This window comes from Asparagus officinalis, chromosome 1 (assembly GCF_001876935.1).
Source record: "Asparagus officinalis chromosome 1, Aspof.V1, whole genome shotgun sequence".
In the NCBI taxonomy this organism is placed as follows: Eukaryota; Viridiplantae; Streptophyta; class Magnoliopsida; order Asparagales; family Asparagaceae; genus Asparagus; species Asparagus officinalis.
The window spans coordinates 33,341,644-33,359,148 of record NC_033794.1 but is presented as its reverse complement, the minus strand read 5'-3'; the positions used below and the strand labels follow the sequence as shown (position 1 = coordinate 33,359,148).

General features: G+C 39.5%; 2 protein-coding genes across 3 annotated transcripts in view; both read right to left on the bottom strand.

Moving 5' to 3' along the window:
* LOC109842173 (CASP-like protein 1C2) lies at nucleotides 6,909-8,436 on the bottom strand. The gene is made up of 3 exons (XM_020411079.1): nucleotides 8,083-8,436; nucleotides 7,903-8,005; nucleotides 6,909-7,267 (listed from the first exon to the last, which is right to left on the bottom strand). The coding sequence occupies exons 1-3, from the start codon at nucleotides 8,382-8,384 to the stop codon at nucleotides 7,067-7,069; spliced, it is 606 nt and encodes a 201-aa protein (XP_020266668.1). The 5' UTR covers nucleotides 8,385-8,436; the 3' UTR covers nucleotides 6,909-7,066.
* The window catches only part of LOC109822573 (VHS domain-containing protein At3g16270-like), a 45,369-nt gene continuing 36,968 nt past the window's right edge, over nucleotides 9,105-17,505 (bottom strand). The window contains exons 1-5 of one of the 2 annotated variants that reach the window (XM_020388790.1): nucleotides 15,091-15,466; nucleotides 13,580-14,314; nucleotides 11,961-12,116; nucleotides 10,032-10,961; nucleotides 9,105-9,423 (exon numbers count right to left, since the gene is read on the bottom strand). In XM_020388790.1, coding sequence (XP_020244379.1) covers nucleotides 9,382-9,423; nucleotides 10,032-10,961; nucleotides 11,961-12,116; nucleotides 13,580-14,314; nucleotides 15,091-15,297 — 2,070 coding nt within the window. In that variant the 5' untranslated portion in view covers nucleotides 15,298-15,466 and the 3' untranslated portion in view covers nucleotides 9,105-9,381. Of the gene's footprint in view, nucleotides 9,424-10,031; nucleotides 10,962-11,960; nucleotides 12,117-13,579; nucleotides 14,315-15,090; nucleotides 15,467-17,505 lie in introns of those variants that run through there. The other variant, XM_020388799.1, reaches the window with a different exon arrangement.

The window sequence follows — 17,505 nt, the reverse complement described above, 5'->3', positions numbered from 1 at the left end:
GGCAGCCCCCCAAAACCCCCCTCAAAATCAAGCATCCAAACGCGCCCTAAGGGGGTAATGTGCGTTGGGAACCACAATTACGCGTGCACTTTTGAGTTTAGCTGGTCTGATAGGTGGATGTAGAGTCAAGCGCTTTGCTGACTGTTTCGGATGCTCATGCCTTCATTTATATCCTGGTATGCATATATTTATGTATGTAGCATATACCTAATTAACATATTTTGTTTATTTTTTATTCTCAGTATGATTTATGTTAGTTTGGGTGTAGACCAAACTCACCTCCGCCGGCGAGGAGCTCCGACGAGCTCGATGGATGATGCAGGCGAGCGTGGATGTCGACTCAGGTGAATTCGACGACGAACGCGACCCTCGGTTCATGGCGAACGCGACCCTCAGCGTTGGCGAACGCGACCCTCGCGTTGGGCGACTCCGACCCCCGCGTTCGGCCTCCCACCCTCGCGTCGGGCTTATCCGCTGGCAACAGGCTGTCGCCAGCCCACGAATCCCGCCTATAAAACCCCCCTCCATCACCCTAGGGTTTTGATGCCGAGCTTCTTTCCCCCTTTTTCGATCTCTTTTGGCAGCGGATCCCCTTTTAACGCAGCAGCGTTCTTTCTCTCAAATCGCAGCAGCGATTTCTAATCCCCAGCTTTCAACAGTGGTTGAGGGGAGATTTAAGAAGAGAGAGAAAAGAGAAGAGGGTATTTATTGTGGGTATTAACACTGTAGCTACAGTGTTCATTTGAGAAATCTCAGTTTGGGATTTGCTCTTCAATTGTAATTTCTTGTTTGATTAATAAGAAATTGACTGTTTGAGAAATCTCAGTTTGGGATTTGCTCTTCAATTGTAATTTCTTGTTTGATTAATAAGAAATTGACTATGTGGCTCCCGAGGATGTAGGCAGTTGCCGAATCTCGTAAATCTTGGTGTACTTTTTCTATTCTGTGTTTCTGTTGCATTAGGGATTTAGACGTTAAATTCCCAACAACTGGTATCAGAGCGTGAAACGATCTAGAGGAAGTCAGATTCAAGTGGGAGCCATGGCCGCAGATGAAGGAAAAATAAGACTTGAGAAATTTGATGGAACAGATTTCGGATTCTGGAAAATGCAGATAGAGGATTATCTGTATCAGAAAAATCTGTATCAACCACTATCGGGAAAGAAGCCGGATTCTATGAAGGCAGATGAGGCCCTCGGAGTTATCAGATTGACGCTGACTCGCAATGTTGCGTTCAACATAGCAAAGGAGAAGACCACGTCAGGTCTTATGGCAGCTCTCTCAAATATGTATGAGAAGCCATCAGCCGCAAATAAAGTTCATTTAATGAGGCGGTTATTCAATCTGAAAATGGCGAAAGGCGCGTCAGTAGCACAACACCTCAATGAACTTAATACGGTTACAACCCAATTGAGTTCAGTTGAGATTGAGTTTGATGAGGAAGTTCGGGCGTTGATACTTTTGTCTTCCCTACCAGAGAGTTGGAACGCTACAGTCACGGCAGTGAGTAGCTCGTCGGGAAAGAAAAAGTTAAAGTTCGACGACGTTCGTGATTTGGTTCTCAGTGAGGAGATCCGACGGAGAGAGACGGGTGAAGCTACAACCTCTTCAGTATTGCATACATAGTCAAGAGGTAGAAATTCAACCAGAGGAAACGGACGAGGAAAATCAAACTTCAGAGGTAGATCAAAGGACGGGAGGTCCAAATCTAGGAATCCAAGCAACAGCTCGAAGGCTATCGAGTGTTGGAATTGTGGAAAGACCAGGCATTACAAGAATTAGTGCAAGAGTGCACAGAAGGAGAAGGAGACGAAGGCAGAGGTGAATGTCACCTCCACCTCAGGAGGAGACGACGCATTGATATGCTCTTTGGAGAGCAAGGAGGAATCTTGGGTGTTAGATTCAGGAGCGTCGTTCCATGCTACCTCTCAGAAAGAATACTTTGAGAAGTATACCCCCACAGGCATATTCCCGACCTGAGAAAGAATTTAATATCCGTAGGCCAGTTGGCTGGCGAAGGATACACCACAACCTTCCATGGAGATGATTGGAAGATCTCAAAGGGCGCAATGACGATTGCCCGAGGCAAGAAGACTGGTACCCTGTATATGACAGCAGGTGCACGTTGTTTGATCTCAGTTGCAGCAGGCAATGAGACTTCAAAGCTGTGGCACCAGAGACTCGGTCATATGAGTGAAAAGGGGATGAAAATCATGCACACAAAGGGAAAACTCCCAGGACTGCAGTCAGTGGAGATGGATATGTGTGAAGAATGTATACTTGGAAAGCAGAAGAGAGTCAGCTTTCAGACAAGTGGCAGAACCCCCAGGAAGCAGAAGCTAGAGCTCGTTCACTCAGATGTTTGGGGACCAACAACCACCGCGTCCATTGGTGGAAAACACTACTTCGTGACTTTTATCGATGATCACTCTCGGAAAGTGTGGGTCTACTTTTTGAAGCATAAGTCAGAAGTATTTGAGGCTTTCAGGAGATGGAAAGCTATGGTCAAAAATGAGACCGGTCTGAGAATAAAGAAGCTCAGGACCGACAATGGCGGTGAGTATGAAGACACCGGATTCAAGAAGTTCTGCTATGAGCACAGGATCAGAATGGAGAGAACCGTGCCGACACGCCTCAGCAAAATGGTGTAGCTGAGCGGATGAACCGAACGTTGACAGAGAGAGCCAGAAACATTCAGCGGTCAACACAGCAGCTTACTTGATCAACCGAGGTCCATCGGTTCCATTGGAGCACAGAATACCAGAGGAGGTATGGTGCGGAAAGGAGGTAAAACTCTCACATCTTAAAGTTTTCGGTTGTGTAGCTTACATGCATATTAGTGATCAAGGCAGGAATAAGCTTGATCCCAAGTCAAAGAAATGTACTTTCATCGGCTATGATGAAGATGAATTCGGCTACCGCATTTGGGACAACGAAAACAAGAAGGTGATCAGGAGCAGAGATGTAATATTCAACGAGAAGGTGATGTACAAGGACATGCACAAGACAGATGACTCAGAGAGCGAGTCAATATTTGTAGATGCAGATGATATCCCGAGTAACCTCTCGGAAGAACCCAATGCAGAAGGTCCTCAGCCAGAAGAGCCTGTTGGACAAGATGGTGCGCCAGGAGCCCGACGCACCAGCTCCGATATTAAGAAGATCTTCTCGTCCTCCTGTACCCAACAGGAGATACATGAACTATCTGTTGTTGACAGATGGTGGGGAGCCTGAAAGCTTTGATGAAGCTTGTCAGTGTGGAGATGCGAGCAAGTGGGAGCTTGCAATGAAAGATGAGATGAAGTCTCTCATATCAAACCAGACGTGGGAACTAGCTGAGTTGCCCACGGGTAAGAAGGCACTCCACAACAAATGGGTGTACCGGGTGAAAGAGGAGCAGGATGGTTCCAGAAGATATAAAGCCCGGCTAGTTGTCAAAGGTTTCCAGCAGAAGGAAGGAATTGACTACACCGATATTTTCGCTCCCGTGGTGAAGCTAAATACTATCAGGACCGTGATGAGTATTGTAGCAATTGAAGATCTTCATCTCGAGCAGTTAGACGTGAAGACGGTGTTTCTTCACGGAGATCTAGAAGAGGAGATATACATGCACCAGCCAGAAGGTTTCTCAGAAGAAAAGAAGAAGAACCTGGTGTGCAGACTCAAGAAGAGCTTGTATGGCCTGAAATAAGCCCCAAGACAGTGGTACAAGAAGTTTGACGGCTTCATGCACAAGGAAGGTTTTCAGAAGTGCACGCCGACCACTGTTGCTACTTCAAAAGATATCAGTCCAGTTATATCATCCTACTGCTGTATGTTGATGATATGTTGGTTGCAGGAGCAGATATGGAGGATATCAAGAGTTTGAAGCAGCAGCTGTCAAAGGAGTTTGACATGAAGGACTTGGGTCCAACGAAAAAGATCCTTGGAATGCAAATCACGAGAGATAAGAAGAGAGGTCTCTTGCAGTTATCTCAGACGGAGTACATCAACCGTGTTTTGCAGAGATTCAACATGGGCAACGCCAAGCCTGTGAGCACACCCTTGGCCAGCCACTTTCGTTTATCGAAGGATCAGTCTCCTCAGTCAGAAGAAGAGAAAGAGAGTATGGCTCAGGTTCCTTACGCCTCAGCTATCGGAAGCTTGATGTACGCTATGGTCTGTACGAGACCAGATATTGGCCATGCAGTGGGAGTGGTCAGCCGGTTTATGTCGAATCCAGGAAAAGCTCATTGGGAAGCGGTCAAGTGGATTCTGAGATATCTACGAGACACCACACAGAAGTGTTTGCACTTTGGTAAGGGAGAGGTGGAAGTGCAAGGGTACGTAGATGCAGACTTCGGCGGCGAAGTTGATCATCGAAGAAGCACCACCGGCTATGTATTCACCGTTGGAACTACAGCTGTTGGTTGGATGTCACATTTACAGAAGATCGTTACCCTATCCACTACAGAAGCTGAGTACGTTGCAGTGACTGAAGCCAGTAAAGAGATGATATGGCTTCAGGGTTTGTTGACAGAGCTGGGATTTAAACAGGAGAATAATGTTTTGCACAGTGATAGCCAGAGTGCGATACACTTGGTGAAGAATTCAGCATTTCATTCTAGAACGAAGCATATTGCTCTTCGGTATCACTTCATCAGATCCCTGTTGGAAGATGATGTGTTAAAACTGGAAAAGATTCCAGGAAGTAAGAATCCAGCAGACATGTTAACAAAGACGGTGACTGTTCAGAAACTGGAGTTGTGCGCAACTTCAGTTGGCCTTCATGCATAGATGATGAGGGCGGAGCCACACAGGAGAGAAGCTTGATGAGATAACCCGTTAGCGTCGGTTTGGTCTTCAAGTGGGAGATTGTTAGTTTGGGTGTAGACCAAACTCACCTCCGGCGAGGAGCTCCGACGAGCTCGATGGATGATGTAGGCGAGCGTGGACGTCGACTCAGGTGAATTCGACGACGAACGCGACCCTCGGTTGATGGCGAACGCGACCCTCAGCGTTGGCGAACGCGACCCTCGCGTTGGGCGACTCCGACCCCCGCGTTCGGCCTCCCACCCTCGCGTCGGGCTTATCCGCTGGCAACAGGCTGTCGCCAGCCCACGAATCCCGCCTATAAAACCCCCCTCCATCACCCTAGGGTTTTGATGCCGAGCTTCTTTCCCCCTTTTTCGATCTCTTTTGGCAGCGGATCCCCTTTTAACGCAGCAGCGTTCTTTCTCTCAAATCGCAGCAGCGATTTCTAATCCCCAGCTTGTTGCCGAACCTCGTAAATCTTGGTGTACTTTTTCTATTCTGCGTTTCTGTTGCATTAGGGATTTAGGCATTAAATTCCCAACAATTTATTGACAGATGGCATGGAGGACGAGATCGACGCTTGCCTCAGAACATGTTGGGGATAAGCGCGCGCACAAAGGTTGAGCACTAAAGAATGGAAATAAACGATATCAACAGTATTGTAGCCTTTTATATAAACTTTATTAACTATTCTTGCAGTATTCTCTATATATCTTCAGTAATAAACAATTGGCTTGTGTTCAGCTAATCCTCAATCGCGCCACCTTATTGCTAAATTGGATGCCGAGTACAGACTATAGGGTTAATTACGCATACACCCCTTGTAGTATCGTTGTTTTGACCTTAGCAGTGCTCTTGTTGTTTCATTTTGGAAGATAGAACCTGGTGAAATTCGTTGGACCCTTTTAATATAGACTAATTACTCCCACCATAAAGTAATACATGTCAAAATTCATTCACGGTGAAAGAGTTTTTTAAAAAAAAATTTAACCCAACTGTCTATCTGCTAAAATGAAACTACATGGTAGTACAAAACAACATAGTACATGGGGTCTATTGCAAGCAATCCCTTGAATAGATATATGCATGTGTTCAAGATTTTGCCTTGAACTTTGACCTGCAGTGGACATTTATGAGAAGTTAGCACGGCACGCATGCTTTCATTAACAATCATAAGTTTAGATGTCATATCCACAAAGTTTTCAGTGAGATAGACAGCAGCTGGGACATAACTTCCTTAGTTATTCACAAATGCCTCCGTCCCTTGCAAGAGGTTGCAGAGTTATCCTGGACAGGCACCCTTATTTGTTCATCAACCGTCAATTAAAAGCATCAAGTAAAACATCAAACAGGAAACAAACCTGTACATATAAACTGTTGGATGTTAACAAACAAATCATTGACAACCAAATCCATTGTTGAAGATTGCAAACCAAATCCATGTCCTCTTCAAACAAAATTGACGACTAACAGATGAAAAGACAGACATTACAATCTCACAACAAAGTGTGCTAACTTCATTAAAAACATTTTGGTGAACAAGGCTAATAAACATAACCATTTGAAATATGGCTGCATGTATGGAGCGGATAACAGATGATAATTCATGTAATTTGAGACAACGAACATTATTGCAAAAGAATTACTCAAAGCTGCTTCATTATGCTCGGAAACCGTTTAGAATTTCTTTCGTGTCCATATCATGGTCAAATTACATTCACAATACTCTTTTTGAAAATTAGTATCTAAGAATGTTTAAAATCTCATTGTATACTATTATTAAGAGTCTTTGACCAAAAGCTTGTTGCAGAAGAAAAAAAGAGAGATAGATAATATATTATTTATATTCTATCTGTGCAATATATCTAACGCTTAATTTAGTGAAGAATTTGTTCAATACATTTTGCTTATTTCCGTGTTATCAAAACAAACACCATCCTCTGAAAAAACACAAACCTCTATTTCCCAAAAAAGTATACAGTTACTTTTACACTAATATAACATGAAATTATAGATAAAAAGAGTGACTTTCATTCTATTTCTACTAAAACAAATTGTAGACAATCTCAAGGAAAGCTGATAAATCACAATCAAACACCAACGAGAAAAGAATAGGATACTAATCAACCATCATTATTTAATCATGTCAACATAGAAAACAAAGCATAGAACTACAAAACAAAATGAAAGGGCGCGGAGATAAAATGTTTATGAGACATTATTCACTTAGGACTCCTAATCACTAAATACCTTTGAGAGTACTAGCTCTGGGCTAAGCAGAAGACAAAGTACAAACTAAGAAGTGAAATATCGAACCAAAGAAAGATAGGGAAAGGGAAAATCTGCTACTCAAGCAAAATTTCTTCACGTATGGGCAGACTTTGCCCCACGCCAAGTCTTCATTTCCGTAAAATCCAATATAACTAACAGAAGCGGCAGACGACCAAGCTGACATCGCTAGAGACAGAACCATCTGAAATAATTCAGTATAAATATTAGTAATAGTTAAAATTGCATTTTTTTTCAACGAATAAGTTCGGTAAGTTAAGTAACCTAGATAAAGAGTGCCTATAGGGTATTATATATGGGCCAGGTATTTGGAGTTCATTTGTTTTGGTAGAAGTTGAAAAACGAAATTTACGTTCATAATAAATTCATAAAGATGTGGCTGTCATGCTTTTAGAGAATTCCTGATTGAGATCTCTAATTATTAGCAAAAATATAATAATAAATGAATGAAAAGGAAGTAAAAAAAAGATACAATTAACATATCAAAAAAAAGTGAGAACAAGGGAAACTAGACCGTATCTTAACATATTTGTATAGGACTTCAATAGTTAACTCATCTTAAAATAATTGTCTTATATATGTGTAAATCAAACTTTCATGTATTACCTTTATATGAAGTTGCCAAGGTTTAAGATATTAATCATAGTTCATGGATTACCTTCATATGAAGTTGCCAAGGTTTAAGATATTAATCATAGTTTATGTTTCCATAATTCATCTTTTACCGTTGCGCCAAGGCTACCCTTAAAATAATTTTTCTAATAGCTAAGAAAATTAAAAAGATGAGGGGAAAAAGAAAAGGAAGTAAAGATATTTTACCATATCAAGAGTGTGGAGGAATCGATTTCTTGGACTACAGAAGGCAAGAGCAATACCAAGAATAGAGTAACATCCGGCAACTCCAGCACCCAGCACCAAGTACCTACAAAAAAAAGGGACTTATCAACATATAGTTATAAAACCTTATGCTATAAATTAGTACCTGTAGTTTTAGCTTACACAAAAGCTGGAGATGATCTGTAGCTAGCATGAATGACGTATCTGTTATCAACAATCTCAATTTCCTCATTGCGCAAGACCATTAAGATGACAGCTGGGATCATGCACAACGCAGTCAATGCTCGGAAAATGACTTGCACTGCTTGGCCCAAAATACTACGACGTTTCTTCTTTACTCTGACCACTTCTAAGGGCATATGGACTGTGTGCTGAACCATTGCGGGGGTCTGCGTCTCCTCCTTCCTCACGGTTTCGGTCCCCATCGGGACAATCTGGCCGGTCGCTGCACGAGTACCCTCCATTGATTTGATTTGGTTGCAGAAGATGCAAGTGTGAGGAGAAGAGGATGGTGGGAGTGAATAAAAAGGTTAGCATAAGGAGGAGCTTGTTAGGATCTTCCGGTAACAGATAAATTTTGAGGATTTTCGAAAGTTAGTTGCGGAGGATATACAATCAAAGGATTAGAAGATTTTCAGCAAGGTATCTTTAATTAATCTTTTGTAAAAGATATATTTAAAAAATAAATAAAATTAGCCAAACGTTCCGCCTTCAGTCATGGGCAGTCGAACATCACACAACTTCTAGAGATCTTTTTATTTATTAGTTTAGAAAACAAAGTTCCACAGACATAAGAGCCCACGTATCTTTTTAGATTTCCATATAAAAAGTACATACACAGCACAATATATGCTCAAGGCTTTTTAAGCAAAATTGGTCTAGAGCATCTCTAAAATTTTAGAGCATCAATTATCCACCTTCAGACAAAAGAAATTAACTTGAAAAATATTGAACACGTATACCTTCAACAAATCATTTATGACCAAACCCATTGCTCAAAATTACATAACAAGACAAAATTGACAACCAACAGATGGAAGGATAAACATTACAATTTCACGAGGCAAAGTATTACCTTCAGTAATAACTTTTTTTTGTTTGGCCCCGCACGGCTGTTCACTATTCATTACCATTTCTGTAAGGCTATATCAACGACAAAGCAAGTAAAAATAACACGCTACCGAGAATGCAAGCCCCAACACAGCAATTTGCAGGGAAAACAAATAGAAATTCACGAGAATTGAATATCTGGCCTCCATTTTACATATATATTACAACAACTCTCTTCAAAATATGGGATGCATGTTCACATCTACAAGACTATTAAACATAAACATTTTAAATATGGCTGCACATTCAGAGGGGATGACGACAGTAGTTCATGTAATTTGAGGGAAGGAACATTTTTGCAAAAGAATTACTTGAGGCTGCTTCAGTGTCCATATCGCTGTCAAATTACATTCACAATACTCTTTTTGAATCTCGAGCTGCTGATAAATGATCCTGCAACATAAGCCGGTAAAAAATATTATGCATGCAGACTTACTTAAGGAGACACCACCCACACAGGGTTGAAGACCAAGAGCACCAGCGTTTAATGGTATTAAACAAACTGTCAAACAGGGACTTTTGCCCATTGTTCTTCGAAAATAACAAATGACTTGGCTCATAACACAAAGAACATAGATCTTCAGGAGAAGCGAAGAGAAAGAAAATAAACATTGAGAAAATGAATATCAACCAGTGTTCGTCATAGCATGTTTACTTGTATCCTTTTTAAGACTGACATGGAAGCTATGTTGTAGAATCGCTAATGGATTATTCTCTTAATTAAAAAATACAGTAGACAGACAATTAATATGTATAAAAAGTGCAATTGAACAAAAAACCTCTCTGTGACAGCTATTGGACTAATTCATACAACTTCGTCTCAACATCCAGCAGTTCTAGTACTTTCTCCTAGTGAAATTCATACAACTTTTCATCTCACAATCCAGCAGTTCTAGTACGTTTATTAGCATGATCCTTTTTTATGGTAGAAGATAGTTTCAGAAGGGGAAATCAATAGGAAACAGAATTTATTTATTTGGGTAAAGGAAGAATGAACTCACCGAAATAAAATCGAAAGCTTTTGTATCCTCCTTCGAGCTGGTTAGAGTTGTAGCATGGCTTTGTACTGGATTTTTTGAAAGTTGAAAAATGTCAGGTAATGCTGAGGAGTGACTTCCGTCAACAGCATTTCCAACGGCATGCCCATAACCAGCATTAATATTTCCTACATTTTGAAACAGTAGTTGTTGCTGTGCAATGAACGCCCCCATGGCGGCATAGTTCATTGGCTGGTTAGCATAAGATGGATTGAACATAATATTTTGGGGCATATTATACTGCATTGCAGCCATAGGGAATAAGGAGTTTGAACCAAGACCTCCATTTAGAGCACTGCTCACAGGACCCTGGCTGGATTGGCTCGTAGGCATTTGGCTGGACAGATTTATGGTATCAACAAAGGAAGTTCCAATAAAAGGTTGGCTCTTCTCTAGCACATTACTGTTAAGAGACAAACCAGGCATCAAGTCATGCTCTTTGCTCGTTTTCGTTTCTGATTCTTGTAGAAGAAGATCAGAGTTGGAACTGAAAGCGTTGAGCAATCCAAACTCTTTATTAACTTTCTGCTCATTCTCGGATTTGTTAACATCAACTGTCAAGCCTGAAAATATGTCATCAAGTTGTTTCTCTTCGGTCACGTGGAAAGATACATCTGTGAATGGGTCATCTTCACTTCTATTTTCACTGCTGTTCAGACCAGCAACAGGGCCATCTCCAAACAAATCATCAACCAAAGAACCAGATGTTGTCAGGTTTCCAATATTTTGGTCAGCATGCTTCTGTGTTAAAGATTCAGTTCCATAATCATTTGCATCACTTGTATCGATTAAGTCGGGCATCTGAACAGCTGGAACTGGCATGGGCCTTGAGTTAGATTGCTCCACCTGGTTCCCTGTTCCAGAAATCTTGTCCCCATCCAAAAGACTTAAAACCTAAAGAAAAGAAGGCATTAAACTGATCAGTAACATACAAAAAGTGGGAAAACCAAAAATAAGCTGGAATTTGACCAGGAAAGTTAAGAGAAAAAAGATAATGAAACAAACAAATATAAATAGGCAAAAATGAACTATTATAAAAAGGTAGACAAGGGAAAAGATGACAAACCATAAACGCAACTTAAGAAGATTAATATCGTGCTTTTCTTTTCTTTTTATCGATTCAGAGGATAAGATTTTAGTTGTTTGTGTGCCTATATTACTAAGTCTTGGATGCTTTGGGCTCTGAATGTAGATTTTATCAGATTATAACTTAAAACAAAAACAAAAACAGATTCCAGTAAACCCAAGAACCGTAAATGGTCCAATAGAACGTCATATTTATTTATAACGGCCACAACAGAAAAAGGTGTTTTCCATACTATTCCTATAGATAAGCAGCATCAATCCTGATTGCCTGGTGCAACACCTATATCCGGGGGTTGGCTGCTATTCAGAATACAATCAAATAAATGTGAAGGGTAAGAGAAAACTAAAATATTGAGACATAAACACAAGCAATTATCCCATTCACCAGTTCTGTACTCCTTGTGGCACCCAGAGAGAGAATATGAGCGCAATAGAAGAAAACTGCTGACCGAAAGTGAAATGCAGAAAAGAATATCATTTTAAAATCCGATACACTACAATGGCTCTAATTTTCCCATCAACTTGAAAATGGATTGAATTTTGATTAAATCATATTCAAAGTGTTAGATCATTGAATGTGAATCATACAACAAATAACCAATTTTTACATTAAACCTTGAATATATTAAAAGGGATATGCTATGAAAATATTAAGGTACAAATACAGGAAATCCATGGAAATAGGTAGAAATGCACAAGAAAAAGCACTCCTCTGCTGAGGAGCAAAAAGTAAGACATAGTGAATATAGCAAGAATAACTTTGAACAACATTTCAACGGGGACAAAAAGGAAAATGAGGCTACTTACTTTGTTTGCCTTTTCTCTCAAAGAAACTTGAGGTACTTCAGAGCATTTAACCACAGATTCTCTCCTCTCACTAAAATAAGATGCTATAATGGATAAATGCTCATCATCCTTTTTCCTCAAAATTGATTCCAAGACACAACAGGCCTTCATCCGGACCTGACAATTCCAAACAAAATACAGTTTTAGTAATCACATGGTTTCAGTAACCACACTAAACAGAATGTAATTTCTTCATTTGAACAACTTAAAAACAAATTAACGTAAAAGCAGTCTGGTAAATGTGGTTTTAGTATGTTAATAATCAGATGACATCTTATGCTATTTCAAACAAGTTTAAGATCTTGATACCAATAGGGCTCAGGGTAGCTCTTTTAGGTAATTCAAATCAGTAATTCTGTAGTTTGAATAGTGTAGGACTGGAAATATTGGAATCTGGTACCAAATGGATCTATTGTAAAACAATTAAGTTCTAGAGTATCAAACTTCAACTAGACAAAAACAAAAACAAAACAAAACAAAAAAATCACATTTCTCTTTCATAAGATTAAAATAAATCTTCGAGTAGCGTAGGACTGGAAATATTGGAATCAGGTACCAAATGGGTTTATTGTAAAAACAATTGAATTCTAGAGTGTCAAACTTCAACCAAACAAAACAAAAACAAAACAAAAACAAAAAAGATCACATTTCTCTTTCATAAGTTTAAAATAAATCTTAATTGACTCTAGTATATTAAATAGTTGAACAATTTTAATTTTCACCCAAAAAAAAATATACTACAAGGTTTTAGTATGTTTAATAATCCTTCAGGAATTTAGTGGAGAGACCTTATATATAAACAGCAAGTGTGGCCCAGTTTTAATATGGCAGATGTGAATTCTGATATTCTATTGGTATATGAAACTTACAAAACAAACATATAACAGCAATAGTTTTTACAGTAAACATAGAGTAACGACATCCTTGTGGTCTTTAATTTCTGGAAAAACTTTATGCAAAAAAAATTTTACTTATAAGTTTAGAGACAAGTACGGAAAACTCTACTCATAAATTTGACATCTTGTTTGAAACAAGCAGGCGGGAAATTCTTATGTTGTGACAGCAAGTTAGTAGAACTGATAGTACCATGTTTGAGATTGAGAATTAGATAACCCAGTTTGAATCAGCTTTTATTCTATCTTAGAACTGATAGTACCATGTTTGAGATTGAGAATTAGATAACCCAGTTTGAATCAGCTTTTATTCTATCTTCATCTTTCTTATAAAGCCTACTAGATTGAGAATTAGATAACCCAGTTTGAATCAGCTTTTATTCTATCTTCATCTTTCTTATAAAGCCTACCTAATTTAGAAAACGAGAACAATTCAGTTTAGTTTTTATTCTCCTTCCCTCTACTTCCCAACCAAGGTGTTAAAACCAAATTGTTTGAAAATGATTTTGCTCCTAGAAACTTGGGATTGGAGTGAGACAGAACAAAACTGATTTTGTATTGAGTTTGTATATGTATATACTCAACCAAATGAAATCTTTAAATCCCCTCTATTTAAATTAAGAAGTGTCTATTTAACTTTGAATATCAATCAGAATTCATCAAAGATCAAGGATAGTGCCAACATACCTGCCATAGGGGCGAGTGGAGTTTCACCTCAAGTGCATGACTCATAGCCACTGGATCAAGTTTCAATGACTCCGTGAGAAAAGCCTGGATAGCATCACGAGTGGGTTGTATACGTACACCCCCTGAAGTGACAATGGTCTCCAAAAGCCTCTCCTCACGACTCTTAATCCCTGTATGATTTGAAGCTGTTTCTTCATTAGATGCTGTAATTGTTGCCGCTGTTCTCGAATCTTGGCCCCATGTCCCTGAAGACATGTTTCTTGAAGAACCTGAAGAAGAATCATCTCCACTGCAATAATCATTTCCTGCATATCTATCTCGGCCACCTACTTCTGTAGTTAGAGATCTTCGAAGATTCGGGCTCTTGTAACTCCCGCTGTCACTTTTCCTGATGGAATTAGCAACAGCAATTGTGCTCAGTCCTATGTCCACAACTTCACTGAGAAACGACTTCTTCTCTTCTGTAGGCATTTGATAGTTAGTATTGCCAAAACCCTGAATACGCTTTTGGATACCTTCTGCCGGTGTCACTGCCTTGTTGTCCTCATTAGAAAAGATAGCTGACACAGCCTCATGGGCTGTGTCTCGAACAGCCTTATTAAGGGCATCTCCTTTAAGGGGATCTGGCTGCCCCTTGTAGTGAAACAGCTGGCGCATTACTGCTGAATGACGTTGCATTTCCCTGCGGAATTCCGTACCAGACTTTCCCACTGCATATTTGATCAGACGTAGAGCCTATAACAAGCACAAACAAAGAGTTAAAATTCTAGTTTGCATCTATTTCTAGCTCAAACGCAAGTTAACAGCTGGTTCCGCTAGACAGTGCAAAACAAAGGATGACGCTCCACCACAATACGAAAAGTGGGATGGACAGAGCCACTTTTCTCTCAGTAACTTTACCGCCTGTTGTTACCTGAGAGATTGTGCGACTTATTTTAAGATCACTGTACATTACCTATAGTGCAGCCCTCATTGGCAGAGAACTGTAAAATTTTATAGTTCCAACTTCTAAGCAAGTTTCATGTTAGCATCCAACAAGTAAAATAAGCGGATTGTCCCAAAATTCTCATGACGAGATGCTGTACAATTCTACAATGAAATACCAGTCCCAATCAAAACCCACCCGAGAGTCGAAATTACGGACATCGCGCTCATATTCTTAGATCATCATAGATCTGATAATGCTAACAAGGGATATTAAAATTTCTTCAATTCATCTCCTAAACAAGTTTCAACCATCTGGTCAGGTAAGCAATCAAAGAGCTAATCTCGAGCGATATCATTCAAGCCACCTGTTCCGGTTGCTATTTGTTAATTTTCCAAAAAAAAAATAGTAGCATAAATTCAATAATTGGAATCTGGAGTGACGCCATTCAGGGAAACGGGTCTAATTGCTAAATAGTACGCTTTGAGAAATTCTGCTAGAAACGCGAATCGGACTGCTCTACGCAATTGGATGACCTTTGTAAATTAGGCATCAGCAAAAAAAAAAAGAATCCAAATCATCAAACCTTTTGCTTGACAACGGGGCTCTTGTGATCAATCCGCTTGAGGATGTAATCGGAAACCTCCTTGACGATACTGACATGAGAAGTCCTCAGCAGATCGCAGATCTCCTCCAGTTTGTAAACGGGAGCGACCTTGTCCTCGTCCGATGTGACTCCATCGACCATCTTAGATCTCCAGTACGCCTCGACCGCTCTCCTGCTCGAATCCATGGTCGATTCGAAACCCTAGAAAAGATTATTGAAATCCTGGCTGGATCTGTTGGCTTTTTTCGCCCCTCTTTTTGGGGAAGAGTCTGAAGAGGGAAGATGAAGAGGGTACGGGTGGTAAAAATAAATAAGAGAGAGTAGTTGGTCACCGAGGAGGTGAGTCTGCTGCGTGAGGCGAAGCTTCTCCACGCCCGTATAAAATCAGAATTCCTTTTTTTGGAGTTTTTTTTTTTTTAATAGGCCGGTTTTGCTAAATATTTAGCAAAACCGACCTCTTTTTTACCAGCTCATCAAATCTAGTCAAAAAGAGGTCAGTTTCACTGAATCTAACTTTTGAAACATACGGACCTACTAGTCATGTGTGTTTAGTGGTCGCTAATCGGTCACTAAACAAGAATCAGAAAACCCAAGAGACTGAGTTTTCTGAATAGTTTTTGCCGGGCCTATCTAAGCCCCAGCTGTGCCCAAAATTTAGGGCATAGCCTCATCATCTCTCTCTCTCGATTTCTCTCCTTCTCCAAACCCTAATTGATAAACCCCCTCACAATCTCTCCCTCCCGATCTCTTCCCCCCATTCCATTGATTCTCTCCCAAATTACCTCTTTCTCCCTCAATTTTCTCTCTTTTATTCTCCCCAAACTCATTCTCTCCAAACCCAAATTGAGATATTTCCCAAAGTTCACTCTGCATTGTTGACCTATGATGTCGTCTAGCCTCTTCGACGCCGACGAATTTTAGATTTTTATCAAAGCATAATTTTCTCTCTATTATTTAGTTAAAATTGTAGTTTGGAAATAACTGTATATCTACAATAATTTTATTAATCATGATAAACAATAGGATTTGGTTAAATTTTGATAGATTAAAATTGATATAGAGAGTCTTTCAACTACAGTTTAACTAGTAGGTAGAAATAAGATGTATAAAATTTAATTTTTTGAATAATATAAATAATTTGCATATGATGAATGTTAATATTTCAGTTCGAATGGCAAATGAAATATCGATTATTTGCTTATTCAATGGGAAGTTGAGTGTTGGAATGAATAATATGCCTATATATATATGAGGGAGGATCTAGAAAAATGTTCATGTTATCTAAAATTGCAACTTCGATCTAATGGTTGAGCAAATATACAGAGTTACTAGAATTATAATCATGCAAAGTATGCCACTAAAAGTCTTCTGTAATTGTCCGGTAAATGAAAAAAGAGCAAGTGTTGTAGAGATAACCAATGATAAAGAACTGAATGACAAGATACAACTTGCGGAAAACCAAATTTTAATCGACTTGTTCATTGAAAATATTCCAATATCTGGTGTTGCCCATGTTTCAAATGCTCCTGGAGAGTTCTCCTGTATGCTTGACTTAGAAAATAACTCGAGAGAATTCATTTCATCTCCAAGGCCGTGCACTTAGAAAATGTTTCGTGTGTAATGACATGGACTCAAGCTCCCTATTGTGCAACGTCAAGTGATATGTTCCACAACGCTTCGGGTCGTGTTACAGTTCATTTATCGGTTGATTCTATTGTAGAAGAGGATGACGATGCGGATGGTGATTATGAAGATGCTGAAGAGGAGGGGGGGTCTTGATAGCATGCAGTGTGCAATAGGAGGAATTGATGAGGACACTTGTTGGACGGATGAATTTTGTGTAAACAATGATTATGTGGAGTTTGAAGAACCGTTACGAGAAGAGTTTCAAATAATGAGTGGATAAATGCCTCACAAGCTGAGTTCGCTAAGCTTGGTTTTAATTTCGAACGACCCGAGGACTTCGCTTTCAAAAAAGGGGATCTATTCAAAAATAAAAAAACATTGGTTTTCGCCATACGTGAATGGTCAAACAAGAATCGGGTTAAATTCAAGCCGGTGAAAACTAATACAACCAACTATCATGTAAAATGCTACTTCAAAGAGAAACTAAAGGAGAATATGCAAGTGCTTAAGACGAAAGAAATTCAAAGTGTCCATGGAAGCTTAATGCAGCTGTTATGAAAAAATCTAATGGGCAATTTATGATCTCTAGTTATTGCGTACTCCATACGTCTTGCAATCTGCCTATCAATATTGATCATAAGACAGCAGTTTCCTCTTATATCTTAAAGCTAATTATGCCTGAAGTAAGGTGGGAACTTAATCTTACTCCAAGTTAGATAATTACAATGGTAACAATATGAGAAAAAATAATTATATCCAAATATAAAG

Coding starts and splice junctions, on each gene's coding strand:
- LOC109842173 (XM_020411079.1), bottom strand. CDS start 8,384: ATGGAGGGTACTCGTGCAGCGACCGGCCAGATTGTCCCGATGGGGACC. Junction 8,006..8,082: donor AGATCATCTCCAGCTTTTGT/GTAAGCTAAAAC, acceptor TTTTTTTTGTAG/GTACTTGGTGCTGGGTGCTG. Junction 7,268..7,902: donor TCCTCCACACTCTTGATATG/GTAAAATATCTT, acceptor GAATTATTTCAG/ATGGTTCTGTCTCTAGCGAT.